The 22,988-nt window shown below is 42.3% G+C and overlaps 1 protein-coding gene and 1 long non-coding RNA gene across 3 annotated transcripts in view; one reads left to right on the top strand and one right to left on the bottom strand.

Moving 5' to 3' along the window:
• NRG3 (neuregulin 3) overlaps positions 1-22,988 on the bottom strand; it is a 606,841-nt gene that overhangs the window by 80,915 nt on the left and 502,938 nt on the right. Inside the window, exon 4 of one of the 2 annotated variants that reach the window (XM_083502598.1) lies at positions 17,967-17,993. The exons of the other annotated variant lie outside the window; for it this stretch is intronic. Coding sequence (XP_083358724.1) covers positions 17,967-17,993 — 27 coding nt within the window. The remainder of the gene's footprint in view (positions 1-17,966; positions 17,994-22,988) is intronic. 2 annotated transcript variants of the gene reach the window in all.
• LOC310706765 overlaps positions 4,241-22,988 on the top strand; it is a 31,577-nt gene continuing 12,829 nt past the window's right edge. The window contains exon 1 of the long non-coding RNA XR_014526159.1: positions 4,241-4,267. This is a non-coding gene — a long non-coding RNA (uncharacterized lncRNA). The remainder of the gene's footprint in view (positions 4,268-22,988) is intronic.

Here is a 22,988-nt window from a genome sequence, read left to right as displayed (position 1 = left end):
TGTTGGGGAAACTGATTGGTTTAATCCATATGTTTCTGCTGATACTTGATCATTCTGAAATGTTCTGTTTTTATTCCTCCCCTCTTAATTCCCTGTACATTTTGAAATCAGTGAGCTTTTTTGCATTGTGTTTGGTCAACCTCTGAGAAACACTGTAGTATCAAAGGTGTAAGGTTGGAGTTGGATAGGGGAGATATATACCAAAAACCACACTGTCCTGAAATCCACAGAGTGACTTTAGACAAATCTCTTTCTCAATATAGGCTGCAATCCTAACCCTGTTATCTGAGCGTAAACTCCACTGAATTCAATCGGACCTATTGCTGAGTATGGATGGGCAAATCCAACCATTTTAGTTTCTCATTTTTCCATGCCAAGCCTACATTTAAATCTATCTTTGCTGAACAAATGTAGTGGATATAGAAAAGACCAGCACAGAGGCAAAGATGCCATTGTTATGGCTTCATTAATATCCCATGGAACTGCATCTTATAGTAAGTAAAATGTTCCTTTGTTTCTCTAAAACTGATTAACCGACTTAACATTGGTGTATTCGTTTTCTAGGCATTCATATTTTATGAACTCAGCAATTTAACTCACGTTGCAACCCCAGTTTTTCAACAGTTGTATCATTTGCAGTGACAAGAGTAGCCATTCTAACTGCAAATGAGAAAAACTTCAAAACGCCCCTCTCAACATTACAGTAAGTCTGAGCTAATTTGTTCTTTAGCAATGACTCCTAGTAACTGCACTTCATGGCTAATATCCATCATCTCAGTCCACTAATCCAAGCTACCAATGGATTAAGTTTATGGAAATGCAAAGTAAGGGGGGGAAGCAAAGGCTTGGGAGCAGCGAAAGCAAACTAGGAGATGCAAGGGGAGAGGATGAGACTGCTTACTTCTTGCACATATTCATTCATATGTCACATTTATTTATTAGATGTATCCAATTGTCACCCAAGGGCTCATGGTACACTAAGTTCTCTAATTACATACTCTCAGGAATACTATGTGGAAATGGGGGGGGGGGGAGAGAAAATGTCTGAGGTCACATCCACAGCATACATTTAAAGCACAAGGCTTCCCCCAAAGAATTCTGGGAAATATACCTCTCACATAGCTACCATTCCCAGCACTCTCAACAGTTTAGTTCCCAGGATTCCATGGTGGAACAAATATGCTTCAGATGTGCTTTAAAAATGTGGTATGAATGTGACCTTGCTCAAGGCTGCCCAATGAGTTTTCTGGCCAAGTGGGGAACTGAATTCCCCACATGCAGAGGCAGGACTCTGGGCCAACATTTCCTGAAATGTTAAGACTTGGAGCATAGGGTTTCTCCAGATTGAATTTGGAGGGGCACACTCTTCAGGTGCTTAAAAAAAAAATACATATATTTTCTCAACCAGTTTACTAAATGATGGACAGGCATCCTCCTTGCAACGTACAAGATTGATAGTTAATTTTTTATTTTTTATTTTGTTTTCACACTGCTCTTCCTCTCAGTTGGGAGGCTTCTGTTTTATCTACTCTTCCCACATCAAACAAGTGTCTGGAGTGATGCTCTGAAATTCCCTTGTGCCTGGCAGCTGCAGGTTGCATCAGGGAATCCTGGTGCATTCTTCTTACCTTCTTCAGGATGAAGGTACTACCCATATACTTGCAAACAGAGGGAGGATAGATCTTCTTCAAGCACATCAATTTTTCAAGTCACATTTCAGCCACTTTCATGGTACGCTAATATCCCATTCTGAATTGTGGCCATCCTGAATTGTATGTTCACTCTGGGACCCATCACAGACACTCTTTGCCCCATACGTTAAGAGAAAGCAAGCTGGAAAGTCTCTACAGCAAGGGCTGGTTCTGTCTCATAGGCTGGACTGCCAGACATATGTGGAAAAGAATTAAGAGTTGTACCAGGACATTCATGCATTAAATGTAAGGTAAAGGTAAAGGTACCCCTACCCGAAGGCCAGTCGTGTCCAACTCTAGGGTTGTGCGCTCATCTCACTCTAGAGGCCAGGAGCCGGCGCCGTCCAAGGACACTTCTGGGTCACGTGGCCAGTGTGACGACGCTGCTCTGGCGAGCCTGCACCAGAGCAGCACACGGAAACGCCATTTACCTTCCCGCTATAAAGCGGTACCTATTTATCTACTTGCACTTAAGGGTGCTTTCGAACTGCTAGGTGGGCAGGAGCTGGGACCGAACGACGGGAGCTCACCCCGCTGCGGGGATTCGAACCACCGACCATACGATCGGCAAGTCCTAGGTACTGCGGTTTTACCCACAGCGCCACCCGCGTCCCTTGTAGGACAGCGCAAAATCTTCCAAAGTATTTTTGCGAATATTTACAAGTTGTCGAAATGTGATATCAGATGAGGCGCCTGCAATTGGTCATGAAATCAGATGCACAAGTGTTGAGAAGGGCAGGATTTTTCAAGATTTCCACTTGTACTATATGTGGTTCACCATTTGAAGACACAGTGGCCTAGTTTAATTGGGGATGGTTCATCAATCTAAAGCACAGACTGAACTGTATTATTTCGAGATTAGAAGTGATGTTTTATAATAATAAAATACGGAGGAACACCATATCCTTTCTCTTGTTAAAACATATTCCCTCAACAACAAAAGTTATAGGGATACATGGATATACAGTGGTACCTCAGGTTACATACGCTTCAGGTTACAGACTCCACTAACCCAGAAATAGTGCTTCAGGTTAAGAACTTTGCTTCAGGATGAGAACAGAAATCGTGCTCCGGCGGTGCGGCAGCCGCAGGAGGCCCTATTAGCTAAAGTGGTGCTTCAGGTTAAGAACAGTTTCAGGTTAAGTACGGACCTCTGGAATGAATTAAGTACTTAACCTGAGGTACCACTGTATTGATATAATTGTTCTTCTATTCAGAACCAGATATTCAGATTCAGCTTACTGTGAACCTATCCATCTTCAACCAGACATCTCTATTGGATATGTTTCTCCATTCATTAGACAAATCTTGTATAATCACTTTTTTCATGGATCCATAATTACTTTTTATAACTGTCACTATATTCCAGTGCTTGGGGGGAAAGTTCTATTATCGTTCCAGCAGGCATTCTAAGTAATAGTTTCTGTTGTACAGTGCTTAGAAACTATGGCGTTAAGTGGTATATCCATTGTAGAAATAAACAGATATTTGGGACAGCTGTCAATTTATAATGTGGAAATGGGCTTTGTAGGTTGCTTGCATAAAGACGTGGGTGGTAGTGATGATGTAAGGAGACCGCAAAATAAAGAAATGAAACCAAGAGAGAGAGTATTTTATTTAGACTCAGTACACACATCAGCAAGCAACAACAACAGCATTAGCCACATCACAGCACATTTTCTTCTCTTGCATTCCACTTCCTCTGAAAAGAAAAGAAAAACATTTTTTTTAAAGCAAACAGTTGACTAAGATTTTTCAATTTCAATTGTCTAAATTGTTTTCCCAGTTAACAAAAACAAGCAAACAAAAACCCCTGGTGGATGCATATTACTTTCTTTTCTGTCCCATATGCAGCCACGGCGCCCACTATTTCTAAGCTGAAAACCCTTCCCTCCCCAATTCACTGATTCATTCTAAGCTGGCAGATTTGTGGTGTGTTTCAGCAACTTACCCCCCAAGTGGTTTGGGGGCACAAGATGACTGGGTAGCGCCATCGTTTTGCCTTTCATTGTTTTGTTAAGGTGTTGTTTTGATGCTGCCATAAGCAGCGCTGGCAAGTCGTGTGAGGGTATTGCTGCAAGGGAGTCGAGAATGGCACTCAGACATTTGGCTCCACTGGCCATTTGGATCTCCTTCCATCTCACCCTTGTGTCCAAAATTTGGGCTGGGAAAACTCTCATATTAGAACTTTGGGCTTGCTTTCTCCTTCCGCACTTACCTGCAGGAAATTACCTTCTTTCAGCTTGTTACTTTTTTTCCACGGAGGAGAGAGCCATCATGGCTATTAGCCATTATGCCTATGCTCTGCCGCTGCAATAAGGAGGCATTATGCTTAATACCCATTGCTGGAAGCCACAGGAAGGCAGAGTGATTGGGGCTTGAATTCTGCTTGTGGGTTTCCTGCAGGCATCTGGTTGGCTGTTATGAAAACAGGATGCTGGATTAGAGATCCAGCAGGTCCTTCTTATATTCTGACTTGAAACAAGACTTTATTGGATGCTAAAAGCATGGGCTTTATATGGATCTGGTTGCGTCTCCCAAGCTTCACTGCATGTGTTGTCTGAAATAGTCCTAAGGTAGGGCTGGTCTCTTATTCTCTTGATTACAGGAATGATTAGGTGGAACCCTGATCAGTTTAAATCATTTAATCATGCAACACTGTAAAGTGAATTCATACGCGTTATTCTGGGGCTTACCATTTCGCTGTAGCTGGATGCAAAATGCAAGATGCAGTTGCTTTCTAGCCAAAATACATGATATGATGGTGGAGAATCAGTCCTGGATGTGTGAATGTAACAAAAATGTTGACATCTGTCAACATAGGAAAAAATCATGTGCCCATAAGAGCAGAGAATAAAAATTAACACATTTAAACTGAAAGTAGAATGTGTATAAAACAGGAGGTGTCTCCACTTACCTTTGTAGGAAATGTCACATCCCAGGAAAATGCACCAGCAGTAACTGTGCTGCTTCTCTTCTGACCACGTGTCTGGGACTGAATATTTCACCATGAGTTAAACAAAGCCTTAACTGAGAAGAAATGTCACTTAGAGAAGAGTCAGTGTTACAAGATAGGGGCAAGTCTTCCTGTGATCTTCATGCTTTTAAAGTTCTAATCCAGAAACCCACTGCTCCCAAGAATACTTGTACAAATGGAGGAATGTTAATTTGAAGCTCTTTCATTTCTTATTTTTCCAATCCTATATTCATTTCTCCACATTTCCACATCAGTCTGTGAATTTCTTTAGAAGTTCAGCATTTGAGTGCATTTCTTTCATAATTTTGTTTTGTACATGCACTTTTGAAAAAAAATGCACATTTCTGTAAGCAATTTACCCTAATGTGATATTGCAATGTTATATTCATTAACGTATGCATTTTTAAACCATTGCTTAGCTGGAGACCTGCAACACAAAATCTGGAAGTGTGCGAATTTTAGAGGCTAATCATGTCTAGGTTCATATACAGTTTCAAGAAAAGCAAATTATATAGTTTATCATTAAAATGTTAAGAAAATCAAATTTCTCTCCCATCCCTAATTATGTCAGTTGAAATCCAAACTCGTCCAAGCAAATGTGTTCCGAATCGAAGTACTTAGTGGCTTCTTTCACATAAATCTTCACCGATGTTGAAATCTGAAATGCATTCTTAAAACACATAAACCACTATTCCTTAAAAAGGACTTGAGACAACGAGCAACATTTTTTAAAGACTGTATTAATTTCATCATTAATGGAGAGCTGGTGTGATTCAGTGAAGTGAGTAGGCTTATGAGAAGGCCTGTGAAGGAGGAAGTTCCTAGTCTACTGCTTCTTCTGCCAAGAACTCACTTGGTGGTCTTAAGAACATAGGAAGCTGTCTTATACAAAGGCAGGCCATTGGTCCACTTGGTTTGGCATTGTCTACACTGACTGGCAGTGTACATACAGGAGCATTAACAGCCCACATCTGAAAGGGTTCCACCTTTGAACACTCAAAACCTCTATACAAATGCTAAGCATTACTACTAATCTAAGCTTTTCAACTGTTGGCTTCATAATATTCCCCTGAATTCCAATACCTGGAGAATGCTCCTTATTGGTTCCTTTGAAGATGACTCACCTTACATCATGTTGACACCTGATAAATGACAGATGGGCAGCCCCGCCTATCTGCCAAAGTGATCTGCAGGAGGTCAGGGTGAGCTCAAGTTCCGGCCTGCTAGGTGGATCCTGTTTTCCATTCCTGGACTAAATGCCTATTCCCTGATCTCATGCTTGGTATCATTTTGGAGGTCTCCCTGCCTGTTAGGTGGACTTTCTTCTAAGTCCCCCTGTCAGGACTGGATTTTCAGTATGAAAAACATTCTGAGAATTAGATAACATAATTAATTGCTTTTAGCTGTCATCATTCCTAAGTCATCTATCAAGCACTGTGCAGTTCTTTCTACATGATGTTGATAGCCCCAGAATTAAAGTATTGTTAGTATAATGTATTTGTTACCTTCTAACATGAGTCAAACTTTTGTGATACTGAATTCTTAAGTACCTAGAGAAAAAAACTATGTAAGTCTTGCAGCTCATCACAAATTCCCAGTGTCATATTCTTGGTATTTCTAATGTCAAATCCCTTGTACTGTTACAGACTTATCATGCCAGACAGCAATATGGACAGAGTAGCAAGCAGGGCAGGCAAATATATTTAATGTCTTGTGCTGCTGAATTTTTGGTTGCAAAATAGTATATATCGTTTGAAGAGTTTTGCTGATCTCATCGTTAGCAGAGGCAACCTCTGTGGCTTGGTAAAATTAAAGTTTGACCGTAACCACTGACGGTATAATTCAAGGTGACCAATTAAATTTAGCTAAGCATGTCATGTACTTTCAGAGCCTGATTCCCAGTGTTACTGTGGTAATGTTCACTTGCAATTATCCGTGTGCTTAGAAATGGGGGATGTTGGTACACATTAGCCAAGGGAGGAAAACAAAAAAAAAGGAAAGCACTGATTTTCACTTCTCCCCTGCCTTCCAGAAGTGCCTGCAAATGAAACAAAGGCACCCTTTCCCTTTTCTCCCACCCTCACGTTTTTGCATGCAAGCTTTAACTGAAGTTTAGTTAGACACATTTGGTGGAGGGGAGAGGGGAGGCAATGATGTTTTTTGTAGGCAAAATTTGTCCCTCCAATGTTGAAGTCTTAATATTGCGTTGAGGTTTCTTTGGAAAGTAATGGTCTTCTCTTAAATATGGTTCTGAAGTTGTTGTTTTTTATGAATGTCAGCATTATTATTATTATTATTATTATTATTATTATTATTATTATTATTATTAATTTATTTATATCCTGCCCTCCCCAGCCAAAGCTGGGCTCAGAGTGGCTAACAACAAGTAAAAATAGCACAGTGTACATAAAATCACACAGTCAATTAATTAAAATACATTCTAAAATCAATTCAAAATCAAATTAATGGCAACCATTGGGTTAGAGTTCTATGAGAGTTCTATGATTACAGAAGGAGAGGGGGGGGTCAGACTATGCCTTAGCCAAAGGCCTGGTGGAACAGCTCCATCTTGCAAGCACTGCGGAAAGATGTCACGTCCCACAGGGCCTAGTCTCTTGTGACAGAGCATTCCACCATAACTAGCACCACTTTTAGCTTTTAGCTTTTTTTCCCTTCATTTTTTCCCCAAAACCTTCCCTTGCTGACTGTTACCCTCACTTTCAGTCGCTTCTTTGCATGACCAAATAGTGCCGATCTTGTAACATTATCCCATTCACTGAGTGATCTCTGATCATACTCAGCTGATCAGCTCAGAAAGGAGGAAGAAACAGTAGGAAGTGAAAAGGCAGTACCAAAAAGGTTGAAAAGGAAAAAGATGAATATTCACACAAAGCCTGACTTGGGAACTCCTCTATTTATAGGGCCCATATGAGGCTTAATCAGTGCTAAACAGACAACTATCCCTTCTCAGAGAAACTGGATTCTAAACGTTTTGCTGTTGACAGTTTTGTTCCTCATGTAGTTGGAATGTTACAAACCATCACATCAGCTCAGCTCATTAGTGCCAGAAGCTTCATTGTCAAAAATACAATATAGCATAACTGACATTTCATTATTTGATTATAAAACTCACAGAACAGACCCAGAGAGGCGCCTCCCAACATAACCCGGACTAATTTTCCAACATGGAACGTGAAGGATTTTGCTGATTTTTTTCCTGAGTGGCACTAATAAGATTCAAATAAACCTTTAGGACGATTTCTATATGCTAAGCTCTATTTCAGTAATCTTGACATTGTAAAAATGCCAGATGCCAGTTTGTTCGGCGGAAACACCTGCTGAAGTGCTATATTCATGCTACGGCAATATTTAGTTTAGAGTCACACATGGTCTGGCTTTATGCCTTTCGTGCATAAAATTGTTTATGGTTTATGCTGTTGACATTGGTTTGGTCACAGGCTTAGGAGAATGCTCCTTCAGAATAACAATTACATGTCGACTGCCAGTGAAATGTTCCACCCTGCCATGGTTCAGAAAGGATTAGAATAACAGTGACTTTGTACAGTCCATGTAAGTGGTAAAAATATTTGCATCAGGGAGAAGAAACATGCAAATTCTGCTTTTAAAGAGCTTTCTCTTCCCCACTCAACACTTTAATGTTCTCTGGCTGTCCCTATTAAAATTTAAAACATGCATTTGAGTGCCACCCTTTGGATTTAAGCCCTCTGCCCCCAAGTCTCTAGAAAGCCATTCCACTTCTGAGTGGGATGGTGTTGCGGTCAGATCATGTGGCCTTCACACACAGCGGGGGCTGGGGAAGCCCCATGTCATAGCCCCCGGCTGGCCAATCCGGTTGGCCGGGGGCATGGCTTACTCCAGGGGTCAGCAAACGTTTTCAGCAGGGGGCCGGTCCACTGTCCCTCAGACCTTATGGGGGGCCAGGCTATATTTTGGAAAAAAGAAAGAAAAAAGAACGAATTCCTGTGCCCCACAAATCACCCAGAGATGCATTTTAAATAAAAGGACACATTCTACTCATGTAAAAACACAGGCAGCCCCCACAAATCACCCAGAGATGCATTTTAAATAAAAGGACACATTCTACTCATGTAAAAACACCAGGCAGGCTCCACAAATCACCCAGAGATGCATTTTAAATAAAAGGACACATTCTACTCATGTAAAAACACGCTGATTCCCGGACCGTCTGTGGGCTGGATTTAGAAGGTGATTGGGCCGGATTCGGGCCCCTGGGCCCCAGTTCGCCTACCCATGGCTTACTCCTTTTAAACCGCAGCACGGCAAGTGGATCTCCCTCTTGTTCTGGCTTCTGCAGATCTCCCGCCCTCCCGTCCTCTTTTCATGCATTCAACATATTGGCCTTGCTATGGACCTCGGTTGGTCGCCGCTGAGGGGCCTGGTAGGAATTTTTCCACTTGGCAAATCGGCACTCGCCATTTGGTTTTTGCCTACCTCATAGCAACAACTTTGTAAGGTTTGGAGGTTAGGCATTGGTAAAACCTTGTTCGGGGGAGGAGAGGTATGGCCATCACCTGCCCCTCCATAATAAAGGGTATTTTGTTAAAGGAATCTGAGGGGCGTGGTCTCTGTTTGAAGTCCAGACGGGGTCTAGGGCCATGGCACAACCCCTGCCGGTGACCCTGGGGGAGATCCTAGTTGATGCGCATCAGCAGGGTTCTCCCTATGGGAGGTTAACCCTTGTGAGACTTCCTGCAGGTGGGCAGGAGTCAGATATAGTCAGTTCAATTCCAATGCCTAAGCCAATTCTGCTCACATTCTGCAACCAATAAAGTTGTGGCCTAAATTTTGCCCATTAACCTAAATATGGTGTCCACACATTCTTATTCAACAAAAAGGGGTGGCTCGGGGTCATGACACGCAAGTGAAATCTCTGAGGGAAGGGTTGGATACTTCTTGATTCTTGTGCTCAGGCACAAACACATGCATGTGCACGAACCCTGGCACATCAACCGTTGCTCTTTCTGCTGTTTTTCACACTGCTGCTAGCAAGATTTATTTTGAACTGTTCAGATATCACAGACAATCGTAGTGTTTCTAGTGTAGTATTAAAGCAAAATAACATCTCTCTACTTTTTGATAAGATTGTGACTATGCTGATCCTTCCCTGCCCCCAATTGTCCAAACACAACATACAAGTGCACCGCTATTCAGATACCTATTACCTCCTCTCCAGATGGCAAATGTGGCTGAATGAGCTGCAGATTCTCTACAAAAAGTACAACCACGTATGTTCTGAGAATGTGTACTATTTAATACTTTATTTATATTCAAAAAAAGAGGAAAACCTGCAGTCAGTGTTGCTTTCCCAATCCATTTGATTTAGAAGCTAATGCAGGACATATTACAGGCAGAGAAGGGGTATCAGTAATAGGGCCTTTGCTTCTTTTTGTGAGAAGGGGGGTACTCGGATAGTGACCTTTAGTGTGGGATTATAACTAAAACCCTAAGCATGTTTACTCAGAAGTAAGCCATCTTGAAAGCAAGGGGGCTTACCTTTGTGTAAAGCCATTTATGATTTTATAGCACAGTGTTAATAAGTGCTAAATCATACCCCTATTTTAATCTACTGTCAAGGAGTAATTATATATATATTAGGAGACATCTGAAGGCAGTCCTGTATAGTTTTACTATGTTTTTATATATGCTGAAAGCCACCCTGAGTGGCTGAGGCAACCCATTCAGATGGGCAGGGTACAGATAAATAACTACTACTACTACTACTACTACTACTACTACTACTACTCAATTATTATTTACAGGTTTCCCCTCCTTATCCTGCCTTTGTTCATTCACTTGTCACTCTTGCCTCTCCCATTCTTCCATTCTGTCCCTTCTCCTCTGCCTTTGCTATTTTCACCCACTGTTTGCAGTGTCGTCGACATACTTGGGACACAGGTACCTCTCTCCTTTTCCCTTCTTTATTTCACACTTTTTGTAGCAGACACTAAATAGGGAGATGGAGCCCGCCATCTTCACTTCCTAACAAGTGTGCTTGTGTGATACAGGTGTTTGCAAACAACTGTTTGCCACATTCAAATATTTGCATTTTCATATGTACAGTTAGATAGCTCCAGTGTATATACACACATATACAGTGGTACCTCGGCTTACATACAGCCCTGTTTACGAACTATTCAGCTTACAAACTCCGCAAAACTGGAAGTAGGTGTTCCGGTTAGCGAACTTTACCTCAGTCTACAAACGGAAGCCGAACGGTGGAAGGGCACTGGTGGCAGGAGGCCTCATTAGGGGAAAGTGCACCTCAGTTTAAGAACGGATTCGGTATAAGAATGGACTTCTGGAACGGATTAAGTTCATAAACCAAGGTACCACTGTATAAGCTGTGGCTCTCCCAATGTTAGTGCTGATTTAGGGCATTCCCCCATGCATATGAAGCTTCAAGGAGTCATTGCTCCAAGGAGGTTTGCCATGTGAACATAAAACCCACATTAAAAATGCATTAGCCTTGCTTTCTCTCCCTCGTGATGTGGGAAAGTGGTGTGAACTTTGCTCACATCACATATTTGGAAACCCTCTACATTTTGAATTAAAGCAGTGCTTTTCCAACCTCTTTATCTTTGAGGAACTCCTCCCATATCAGCATCTAACAAACCTGCATGCGTTGGCCACAGAAGCATCACATATTGCAAGGGATTCTGGGAATGTTCTAGATTTCACAGTTGGTTCTCATTCGGTGATGGGTCAGGTCTGCTGTCTGTTTGTTGGGTCTCAACAAAATAAGATAACATTCGAGGCCACACCCTACTCTCTCGTGTCACTGTACACTGCTGGGGAAGATTAGAGGAGGTGAGCACCCTGTTTTCCCAAGGAAAGTTAAGCACCATTAGGGATGAGGGAATCATCTGCTGAACTCAGATTCCAAAGTAGGCTCACCTGCTTCAATTCAAGTGGAACATGACTTTGGTCAGTTCACAGTCCACTTCAGAATCCACAGTATTACTGATTCCTTTACAAGGACATACGGGGGTTGCTCACTGCCCCCACTCCTCTAAAAATGTTATTGAAATATACTCAGGGTTGAGTGTGAATTTCATGCTCTTTATTCAGCTCATAGTAGCAATGAATGAAACTTTCCCCAAAAGTCCAGCTATAAATACATTATTTACACAATGGGCCCTGCATGATTGGCTAATTCCAGGCTGCTCCTGTAGGCCAATCAGATAGAGAGAGACACCTCCTCCAGAAGCTTGATTGGCTGCTCCTGCAGGCAAATCAGGTTGCTGATTCACTTCATCCAGGAGCCTGATTGGCTGCTCCTGCAGGCCAATCAGGTTGCTGATTCACTTCCACCTGGAGCTGGATTGGGTGGCTCCTGTGGACCAATCAGACTGCTGCATTCTGGATCCTATTGTTCTAGGATTCAGCTCAGTACATAACAGTTTTTCTTCTCTTTCTTTCTTTTCAAAATAGAGTAGCCAGTCACCCACAGCCTAGAGCAGCTAATACACGGGGCTCCTTGCTGCTGCACACTTTGGGTGCAGATGCAGTAAGTGCTCTGTCATTTGATGACATCCCATCTCTCTCCAGAGGAACTTTGCTGGGGGGGAAACATGGCTGCCCCTCCCCAACACCTTTTTCTGTCAAATTCCGCCTGAGGGTGGCAAAACGCTAGCACATTCCATCTCTCCCTGTGGGACTCGCTTCTGTATTCTCAAAGTGTGAGGCATCAAGGAGTCCCCCCACACAACCCACTCCAGGCTGCGAGCTACCTTATGTCCTATTTGGAAAAGTTCAAAAGAAGATTTTGTTTTATTTGAGGGATGGGGGCAGTGTGCAACCCTCAGAGCACCTTGTAAGAACTTAACTTTTTATGTTTCTGCAGGATTTTCCATTAAAAATTCACCTGGAAAGTCACATGAATTGCTGGGATGGACTAGGCTTAAATGGGCCTATCCATCCCTTTGCACCATTACACCATTAATAATAAGTGCCCAATAAAGGAATCTCAGGGTTTGTGGAACACTGGTTTAAAGTATTGCAAAGGATTATATGTGGTAATCTAAACATATCTTCAGAAAGTACCCACTATTGCTGGCTCCCAAAATGTCAACTGATAAGCAGTACGTGAAATTATTACTATTATTTTCTGTGGGAAATGAAAGCTGCAGCCCTCTATACAGTTACTCGCAAGTAAGTCCTGTTGAATACAGTGGGACTTACTTCTAAGAAGACATGCACAGGACTGCACTAAAGAAACATTTTATTTTATTTTATTTTTGTAGAAAACAAACATCATAGAAGCCAGTGTCCAAATCCTTTCAAATAAGCTAACTTCCCACTCACAGTTTAACAGCTGTTTGCTCTGATTTTTATAAGGTTCCCTCATGAGTGTGTCAAAACAATGCTTTACTTCATGTCACCATTAGCATAGCTGTAAACAAACTGAGCCGGTGGTGGGAGAGCTTCTGTCTGAAATAATATGGGTAAGTGACATGTTTCGCTTGTGATTTTTTTTCCTGGAGAATTTTAGCTGACTCTGTGCCTTGAGCATTTCAGACACTCTCAAAAGGGATTAGGCAAAGTGTCAGGGGGAAACACTGACAGATCTGTGTTTTCTAACCCAGAGAGGCATTGGCTTGAGATTGCTAACAACAACAACAACAACAACAACAACAACAACAACAACAACAACAACAACGTTATATTATCTGATAGGCATTCACTGACACATGAGGTTTTGCCCTACAAAACACAGCCCTCCCATTGGTTTCTACAATCTCACACCAGTTAAATATCTAAGCTATGAGGATTCAGGTCTTGTAGACTAAAACACCATAGCCTAAGACACACTGACAGAGGCATTAGCAGGTGCCTGCAAAGATACAGCAGTGTTTTGCAAGATGCAATTTGGGCAGATCTAACTTCCTATTCTTGAGACTCAACTGCCATTCCTATTCTAACAGATTGCACTATGAGCCAAAAATGCCTTAGAAGACCATTTTGGGACCTATTTTTATTTTCTTCCAGAAACTATTGAGTCAAGTATCCTTCTTAGTTTCTCCACCTGAGAAAAGGGTCAGAATTTCAGGAAACAGTTAATATAATTTGGAATTATTTGACTATGGTTAGAGGCAGCAAGGGGTTTGGTTCTAATCCTTCCATTACTCTACTTTTAGTCCACTGTTTCCTCCATCCATCAATATGACCTAACAATAGAGTCTCGTCCAATATTATGCAAACCAGAATTCCTCAAAGGGAAGTTTTCAGGGGTGGGGAGAAGGCTGGAGTATTTCAACTCTATGCAACTCCATCACCTCAACTTTATTTGGAAAGAAAAGGCCCTGTTGCTTTTTTCTTCAGATGTTTAACCATGTGTACTTTTAGAAGGGAAATTTTGAGAAATCTTGATCTGTTTCCCTTCTAATGCCTAAAACAGGTTGTGTATACAGATTATTGTCTCATGCCTGGTGATTAGATCATTGGAAAGAGGCCTGCTGAAGGTAGAAGAAAGCTGAAATCCTACACACACTTACCTAGGAGTAAATCCCACTGAAGTAAATGCAAATTATTTCCAAGTTAACAGCTATAGTATTGTGTAGTAGAAGGCCCTTGTTGTTGTTCCTTTAACCAGTTCTAAGAGGCCTGTTGTTTGTAATCTTTGTGGCACCACTTCCTTGTCCACCCCTAATAAGGAACTGCATACCTCTGTGTGACCATATGATTAACTTCACATTATCATGAATATGTATTTTAATTTTCAAATCTTTCACTTCCTCATTTCCTTGAAATTCATCATCATATCCATTGCCTCATCCTTTGGCAATGTGTTTGCTTTGCAAGTAGGCTTGATGATGTTCAGAGCAATGGCTGCTTCTTAAACATAGAGCCTTAATTTCCTTCAGCTCTGAAAACAGTAGCAGTACTGTACTCAGTATTTTAAATTTTTGCCATAGTAGTAAATGTGCATTAAACTTGGATTTTCACCATGGACTCATATGATCCACTGTAATGGTTGCATGTTCAAGTGTGGAACAGTTACTGATTCAGTTCTCCCAATATTGCTTCATCTAGAATGGTTACAGTTCTTCCTTATCAACATGCAGTTATATTTCAGTGTTTCTCATGTAAACAGTTGCTTTGGGCTGCCTGTATCTTTCTCAGTATTCTTTGGTGTTGTCTTCATTCCAAAAACACAATCTTATTCATTGCCCAGCTCTTGAATTCTTTTATTTGCTTGAAGCTGTGCTGTGTTTGTAGGCTTTTGCTTCTTTTGCGTCTTTAGGCATACTTTAAGAATAAATTCCCTTTTCCCCAGAAAACTCCATACTTTCCCATATGCAGGGAATGGGTTTTGTGGAAATCACCCCCACCCCAGAAGGGCAAGCTTCCTTTTCTGTCTCAGCCTCGGTACTTGATTTGCTTATTTTTGGCTGCCATCCTATACCCGCTTACCTGGAAATAGACTCCATTGAACTCAGTGGGACTTACTTTTGAGTATACATCTATAGCAGGCATGTCCAACTCTATAGAGACTGTGATCTACTCCCAGTATAATAAAACTGGGAGTGATCTACCCATTGACATCGCACACAGCTGTTGAGGGGGGAGACCTAAGTTGTTGAGCTTTTTTTTAGGGGGCGGGACCCTTGCATTAAATAGGTGGTAAAGCTAAAGGGACCCCTGACCATTAGGTCCAGTCGTGACTGACTCTGGGGTTGCAGCACTCATCTCGCTTTACTGGCCGAGGGAGCTGGTGTACAGCATGACTAAGCCGCTTCCGGCGAACCATAGAAGCTCATGGAAACACCGTATACCTTCCCGCCAGAGCAGTACCTATTTATCTACTTGCAGTTTGTCGTGCTTTCGAACTGTTAGGTGGGCAGGAGCAGGGACTGAGCAACAGGAGCTCACACTGTCACGGGGATTTGAACCGACGACCTTTTGATCGGCAAGTCCTAGGCTCTGTGGTTTAACCCACAGCACCACCCGCTTCCCTGCATTAAATAGCTCACCCTAAAGCAGACTTCCTCAAACTTGGCCCTCCAGATGTTTCTGGCCTACAACTCCCATCATCCCTAGCTAGCCGGACCAGTGGGCAGGGATGATGGGAATTGTAGCCTCAAAACATCTGGAGGGCTGAGTTTGAGGAAGCCTGCCCTAAAGTCTGCAGCTCTCACTCATTCACACACTTTAACCGCAGACGCAGGAAAATAAGGCATTCACTAAAGCACCAGCGCAATCGACCATGATCAACCAGGAACGCCACGGGATCGACTGATGGATCGCGATTGACTGGTTGGACATGCCTGATTGCACATTTAGGCAGCGATCACATGGACTTTAAGAATAAGCAGCTCAGAACACAGTGGGAAGTATTTCTGCACAGATTTGAAATACATGCCCCTTTTTCAGTCCGCAGCTTTTGATCTTCAGTACAGTGCCAGTCACTTGTATTTCAGTTACTTCCATGGCACATGCAAGATCTAGGAGTTCTGTTACTATACCACAAGCCAATGTGGTGCCCTCCAGATACAACTTCCATCAACCACAACCAGGGTGACCAATGGTCAGGGATGATGGGAGTTGCTGTCCACCAACATTTGCACTATGTTTGCTACTCCTGACGCAGCACCAGAATTAGAGAGTCCTGGCTTTGTCAGATGAGCTGAACTGCAATGTTGCATGAGCTTTGATCTGATCTCTTTATCAGTGTTTCCAAATGCTAAATGTCTCAGCCTCATATAGTATTCATCTATTCCCTCTGCAGCTGGCCATGTTGCTTTCCCAAGCATACATATTTTAAACTCAATGTTGGCTTTAGGGTCCAAATAATCTAAAGAGGCATTTTACGTCTGCTTGGAACTTCTCCTCCTGCATAATGCAAAAGGCAAAGCTCTTTTCCTGGTATTGTTACTGTAAAGGCCAAGTATATATTTTACAGTCCTATTGTCCATTTTATCCCTCACCTTGTACCTGCAGTGCTATCTGAATGTACTTCCCATCATGAGGACATTGGCAGTCCTCAAGAAGCCACATTGCAATTGGAGAACTGACACCTGCAATTTGCACCTCTTCTGTTCCCCCAGAGAAGGAATCCATTTTTTCCTGTCACTTGTTTGCTTTCCCAGTCCATTTCTAGGCTTGGATTTCTCATCTGTACTGATGTGCAAAAGCACAAGCAGCCCACCTTTCAACATTTGAAAGGAAGAGCCAAAAGTCCAAATGGCTTTTGCACAACTCAGCCACTCTTACAGTTTTCCCCCTTCAATGGCAACCCACACAGAATATTGCAGGGGAGGAGTCAGCAAATGCCTCCCTACTTCCAATTACCCATTTTGCTGAGATATGGGATTTGTTTGCTGGCAATGGGAGGGCTGGGAGGGGAGGACCTGTTGTGTCACGTGTGGGCAGATCCCATTTCAAGTTGGCCCTAGACTCAAAGGAATCTGGGATCAACTCTGAAATAGACCACACCCTTCTGAGACAGTGGTATATGCCTCTTGAGCCTGCACCTACCCCCACAGTCAATATTGCTATGCTTTACCTCATTCACCAGATAGACTATTGAAGGAAACCCTCAGTTGCCTTCAACTAACATCTTTGATCCAACAGCTTTTAACTTGCTTTCTTTCCTCACCTCCACTTCTTCTGTGTGAGCTGCCTTCATCTGAAGTGACAGACACACCTTTTCAGAACATGCCACTGCACAACCAGTCTTACTGTTCTTCAAAACATGGCTTCTGTAAAAAATATATGGCTGACCAGTGGCTATGAACTCATAAGGTTGAGTTTCAGTCTCTCCTTATAAAATAGAAAGCTTTGTTTTATACGGGCACTTCTCGTTTATCTTCAAAAGGATTTTCTAAAGCTCACAATCCATGTTGCAATTTTTATCTTTTATCACCCTGAAACTTTTTCAGCTCAAAGTGGCTCTCTCACAGCTGCTTTTTCATTTGTGAGGAGAAAGATGCAGGGTTCCCTCATCTTTCCTTTGCTTTCTACTCAGAGATGAGATGGCAACTCAGAGAGGAAAATTTTGAGCTGAAAATGACAGAAGAGGAATCTAAAGGAGCTTCTCCCCAATCTAAGCCTGAGATGCCCGATAACTCCCGAATAGTAGATAGTTGTCACAAAACTTTCATTTAAACGCAGCAGCTTTAGACCTTGTCATGACAAGTCATGGCAATGTTTGGGATCCTGCACAGTGCCTGAAATTCTTTCACAGAATGTAACACAATAGATTTTTTGAGGATTTAAATATCAACAGCAAATTTAAAAGAAAATTGAAAGCTTACCCATGAATTCAATTCCTAAATGGTGAGCTATACACCAAGGAAAGCATGTAAATGAAGGACAAAAGAAAGAGAAGGTAAACATTAGTAAGGAGCCATTGAAACCAAATACATTATTACAAGCTGTAAGCACAAAAACATTTGAGCCTCATTCATGGATGTATCAAAATTGCTAGGATACTCCCATATGACACAGAATGATAGAATTTGGTGCACATATAGTCCAAAAGCATTCCTGTTAATAGACAATACATATAATTGGGACATTTGTACACCTCTCCATCAAAGCAAGTGTACCCCAACATTGTTATGGAACTTCCACACTAAATCCTACATGTGTAGAATTCGTAGCACATACAGTCAAAAGATGCTGCTTCCCGGAAAAGGTTGCCAAATGTATATGAAGTATATCCCCCAAAAGTTGAAGTTTTCCATGTCTCCAAAAATATATTAAAAAACATATATTACAATACAAGGCCCCATGATTAATAAATGCATTTAGAAATGACACACATTGGGGGCATGTTGGACTGCAGTGGAGGAGAAGAGGAAGGGAAAGCCCTATTATTTGTGGAAGAGAATTCTGACTTTTGCCTCACAGGATATCACCCATTTTAGGGTCCTTCACATCAACTAAAACCTGGAAAAAGATTATCCAAGACAATATGGTTACTTTACTTGAAATGTCTAGAAAGAGTGCAGTTATACACGTCTCCCTTGGTGTTTTGTTTTTTTTCTTGTTTATGTATTTCATGCAAAAGGTTCTTTTCCTTCCCTTTCCTTCATTCTGTAGGAATTTATACTTGCAGGTATGGTAGCTGTTCTTTTGAATGACTGTACTTTAATCATAGTTATCATTGTTGTTGGCTTGACGTTTAAACAACTTACAATTGCTAGGCAACCTCAGAAATGCAGGGTACATCATGAGAGCAACAATGCAAACCTCAAAAGCTTTTCTCATAAGTGTTTCACACAATAGTTCGGCAGTGTTGGTTCAGCAATGTTCAGATGCTTCAGAATGTCCTGTACTTTCCGAAGTAGCTAAAAATAAATGCCACCTGGAAGAGAGACCTTCAGAACTCTGAATACTGATCATGTATGCTTTATATGGAATTATTTAAAATAGAACACTGCTTATCTCACAAGAAATAGCTCCAAGTGGTATCGGGAACCTTCAGAAACAAATATCTGCTTACATTATATAAGTTTTCAGCCTAGTTTTTACACTGCTATGGCTACAATCCAGCTGGAAGTTCTCTTGTAAGGCCCACATAACACACCAATCCTTTCCTGACTTGCAATTTTCACACTCCATGTTGCCCCCAGCAGTAGCTTTCCTCCCTGAAGATTTCAAATGGATGAAGAGCAACACATTATTTGAGTTTCTACTGGGTAAAAGGACCCATTTGCTTTTGATCTAGGTCTCCTCTTCAGTGAGACTTGTTCAGGATAACAAACCTGCGAATTGTTTCCAGGATGTGTGCTTCTTAAAGTACCGTATTTTTTGCCCTATAGGACGCACTTTTTCCCCTCCAAAAATGAAGGGGAAATGTGTGTGGGTCCTATGGAGTGAATGCAGGCTTTCGCTGAAGCCTAGAGAGCGAGAGGGGTCGGTGCGCACAGACCCCTCTCACTCTCCAGGCTTCAGGAAGCTATCCACAAGCCGTGGGAGCCCGGCGTGAAGTCGCACAACTCTCCCACGGCTTGCGGAGAGCTGCCTGCAGGCTTCGGGCTTCCGGAGAGCTGCCTGCATCCCGAAGCTTGGGGCGCGCTGAGCTCAGCGCGCCCCGGGCTTCGGGCAGATATCCAGAAGAATGGGGAGACCGGCGCGACTTCCCGCAGGGCTCCCTAGGCTTGCGGATAGCAGCCTGTTCTGGGGGCTGGGGCCGGGGGAAGCTCGGGCTTCCCCCACCCCAGCCCCATGCCTGGGGGGGAATAATTTTTTTCTCTTTATTTTCCCCCAAAAAACTAGGTGCGTCCTATGGGCCGGTGCGCCCTATGGGGCGAAAAATACAGTATATGTTTATTTTGTAACAGACAAAAAGCATCTGGAGAGCATCCAGTTAATAAGAGATGGACAAAATCTCATTATGTCATTCAGACTATCAATGGCTAGCCCCTTGCACCCACTGAAAAGTTCACCAGGGTAGCTTGAAGTTACAGAAATCCAGTTTCCATGGTGTTTTGATAGAAAATAATCATAGTGATGCATAATTTACCAAACATTTCATATTGCCCACTGATCATTCATGCAAATAGGCTTGCATTTTGCTGTACTTTGATCATACACAAAAGCATACACAATGGCTCTGTTGGATAGCTAGAAAGGGCTAGGCATACCTTTCACTGAAATTAATGGCTTTCACCCCAGACCATTTAATCCTACACTGTAATGTTCTAAAATATATTTGTAGTGGTGGTGAGGCTGTGTACAATGATTGACTAAAATGACACAGTGGCTTAGGACTCTTAAGACTCTTGTTGACTTACTATGATGTCAAAGAGGAAGCAGGCTGAAAATCCTATGGGTGGAAGAGTAAGCAATAAGCAGCCTTGGAAAAGAGGACCAGAGGCCCCAGAAACATGGGTCAAGGTAAGGCAGAAAAGAGCTGGTAGAAAGGAGATGGGACTACAAGTAGAAGTATAGTGCACTGGGATCCACAATTAAATTCAAAATAAAACACTATATATTTGGCTGCAAGACTCTTGTCCCGTTGATTTCAGTGGGACTTAGTCATGCCTAACTTTTTCTGGATTGTATCCCAGAGATGTGGAGAATCTCATTTAAAGACATATGAACATGTGAAGTCCAAACTATGGAACTGTTAAGGGATGAGCTCTTATGCTGTGAGGTAAGGGAAAAGTCACAGCTCAGCAGGAGGGCACAGGTTTGGTATGGAAAAGGTCCCAGATGCCATCTCCAGTATCTCCCAGATTGGGCTGAGAAAGACTCCTGTCTGAAACTGTGGAGAACTGCTGCTGAATAGATTGACCAATTGTTCCTATAATGGTTATTTCACTAACCCTTATTTTGAAATTATAGAAATATTTGGCATTCAAACACCCAATGTGTGCTTGAAAGATAACACTCAACCACGTTATGATACATGACATCCACATAAGTGTTTGTCTGAGGAAAAAATATGCTAATACAGTAAATATTTATTGTGCATGGTTTATTTGGTTTGGTAAACCAGCTGAGATACCAGTAGTTTGCTTCCTTTCCAAAATATGTTATCTGATCTCCAGGAAATGAGAAATTCAGCTATAAAGCAAGATCAAGCTATGCTCCTTTTGAAAGTCTATGCAGAAGATAAAGAAATTTTATTTTCAAAACTGGGTCAAATGCGTTACAGAAATAACAATGCTTTTCAATGGCAATCTGCCATCTCCTTCAAAGGAACAGTGGTGTATGATAACAGAGAAAGGAATACTGTTGTCTTTTCTATTAAAAAAAGGTGAATGGGAAGTTGTGTATGTTTGTGAAAGCCTATGAAAGAAGTGCTTTGTTTTAAGAACAGGCAAACAATCAGAACTGAAACAATGTTCCCCAGTCGTCAAAAGCTGAGCATGTTTGTTTGATCCCAGCCATTAAAAAGGGGGAAGAGGGTGTCACCAGTAGGATATAGGGATCCTCTCGAGAAAGCAATTCTACCCCATCCCAAAATGCCTCTGGTCTTCTACAAACATGATGTCTCCCCAAAATTCTTCCTAAGGACCTTCACATTTGCTTGAATTTTGCTGCAGATAAAATTTCAGTGGAAACTAGTGGTGTCCAAACTTTTTTCAAAGAGGGCCAGATTTGATGAAGTGAAGGGCCGTGGGGGCCAACCAAGATTGTTGACCTTTTTTTAGGATTGGAGTTGTTGAGCTTCTTTTAGGATTGAAGTTGTTGAAGCTTTTTTTTATTGGATTTTAGCCCGGGAAGTAAATTGCCACTGACCAGCGGGCCGGATTAGGCCCCCAAAATGGGCTTTGGGCATGCTTGCTCTAAGCAAAATGTTCCTGCTCTAGGGAGGGCGGGAACGGACACCCATTGGCAGTAGAGAAACAACTCATCAAGGTTAACTAGATAGTTGCTGAAGCTGCTTGATAGTTTGATGTCAGTGATGGCTGGTGCTCACTGGGAATCTTAGGGTGGAAGGCAGAGAGGTTAACCATAGGTTGATTCAGAGCCAGTGATAGGGAGAGTCAGCTAATTCATATTTTGGTCCTGTTCCCATTCTGAATTCTCCAAGGGCAAAACTGAGACCGAAAAGGAGGAAGCTGATAGCTGGGGCCACCCCCCGAGGTGGTTTTAAATAAGAAGGAAGACAGTTGGAGATGGTCAGGGGTTGGTGGAGCAATGCTCCATTCACCCTAATGGACTAGTTTCCAAATGCATGTCTCACAAGTCTTCTCTCCAGGTGTATGAGGCCAAATAAGGCTTTTATTTTGAAGCAGACATGTTTCTTTTTAGATACAGGAATAACTAAGGCCCATGATACCACAAAACACCTAATTGGACGTCTCCCAAGCCAAAGTCCCTTAGATGGAAGAGCAAGAGTTCCAAGGAGGCATTTTTATAGGGAGGGAGTAAACCCCTCCTACCATTTTGCAGTCTTCATTGGGAAAACACCCCCCTACTGTACGGGCAGGTAGTCCCTCCCCCTACGTGGCCTGATCACCTTGGCAATGTCTCCCAAGGTGGGATTGGGCAACTGGCTAAGGTAGGCGGAGACCTCCAGGTATCCCACCTGGGGAAGGTGAAGCCTAGCCTGTGCTAATGGTACCGCATAGGGTCCAGGGGGCTGTGCGCGAGCATGCAAAGGGTGCCCCCCATTTAATGTGGGGAGTGGTCATGGCAGGAGTATTCATAGGTGGCATGACACTTGATTATCAAATGCCAAAAAAATAAAGAACAATGGATAGCCATTGCATACATTTCCTGTTCATGAGCTTCCATGGACATCTCAATGGCCACTTGTGGTCTGGCCCAGCAGTGTAGTTCTTTACGTGCTTTTTTCATTTGCCAGCAGAAAGGCT

The sequence above is a fragment of the Podarcis liolepis genome (genome assembly GCF_965112155.1).
Source record: "Podarcis liolepis genome assembly, chromosome: 5".
Taxonomy (NCBI): domain Eukaryota; kingdom Metazoa; phylum Chordata; class Lepidosauria; order Squamata; family Lacertidae; genus Podarcis; species Podarcis liolepis.
The sequence above is the reverse complement of the archived record's forward strand: the minus strand, read 5'-3'. Positions and strand labels throughout refer to the sequence as shown.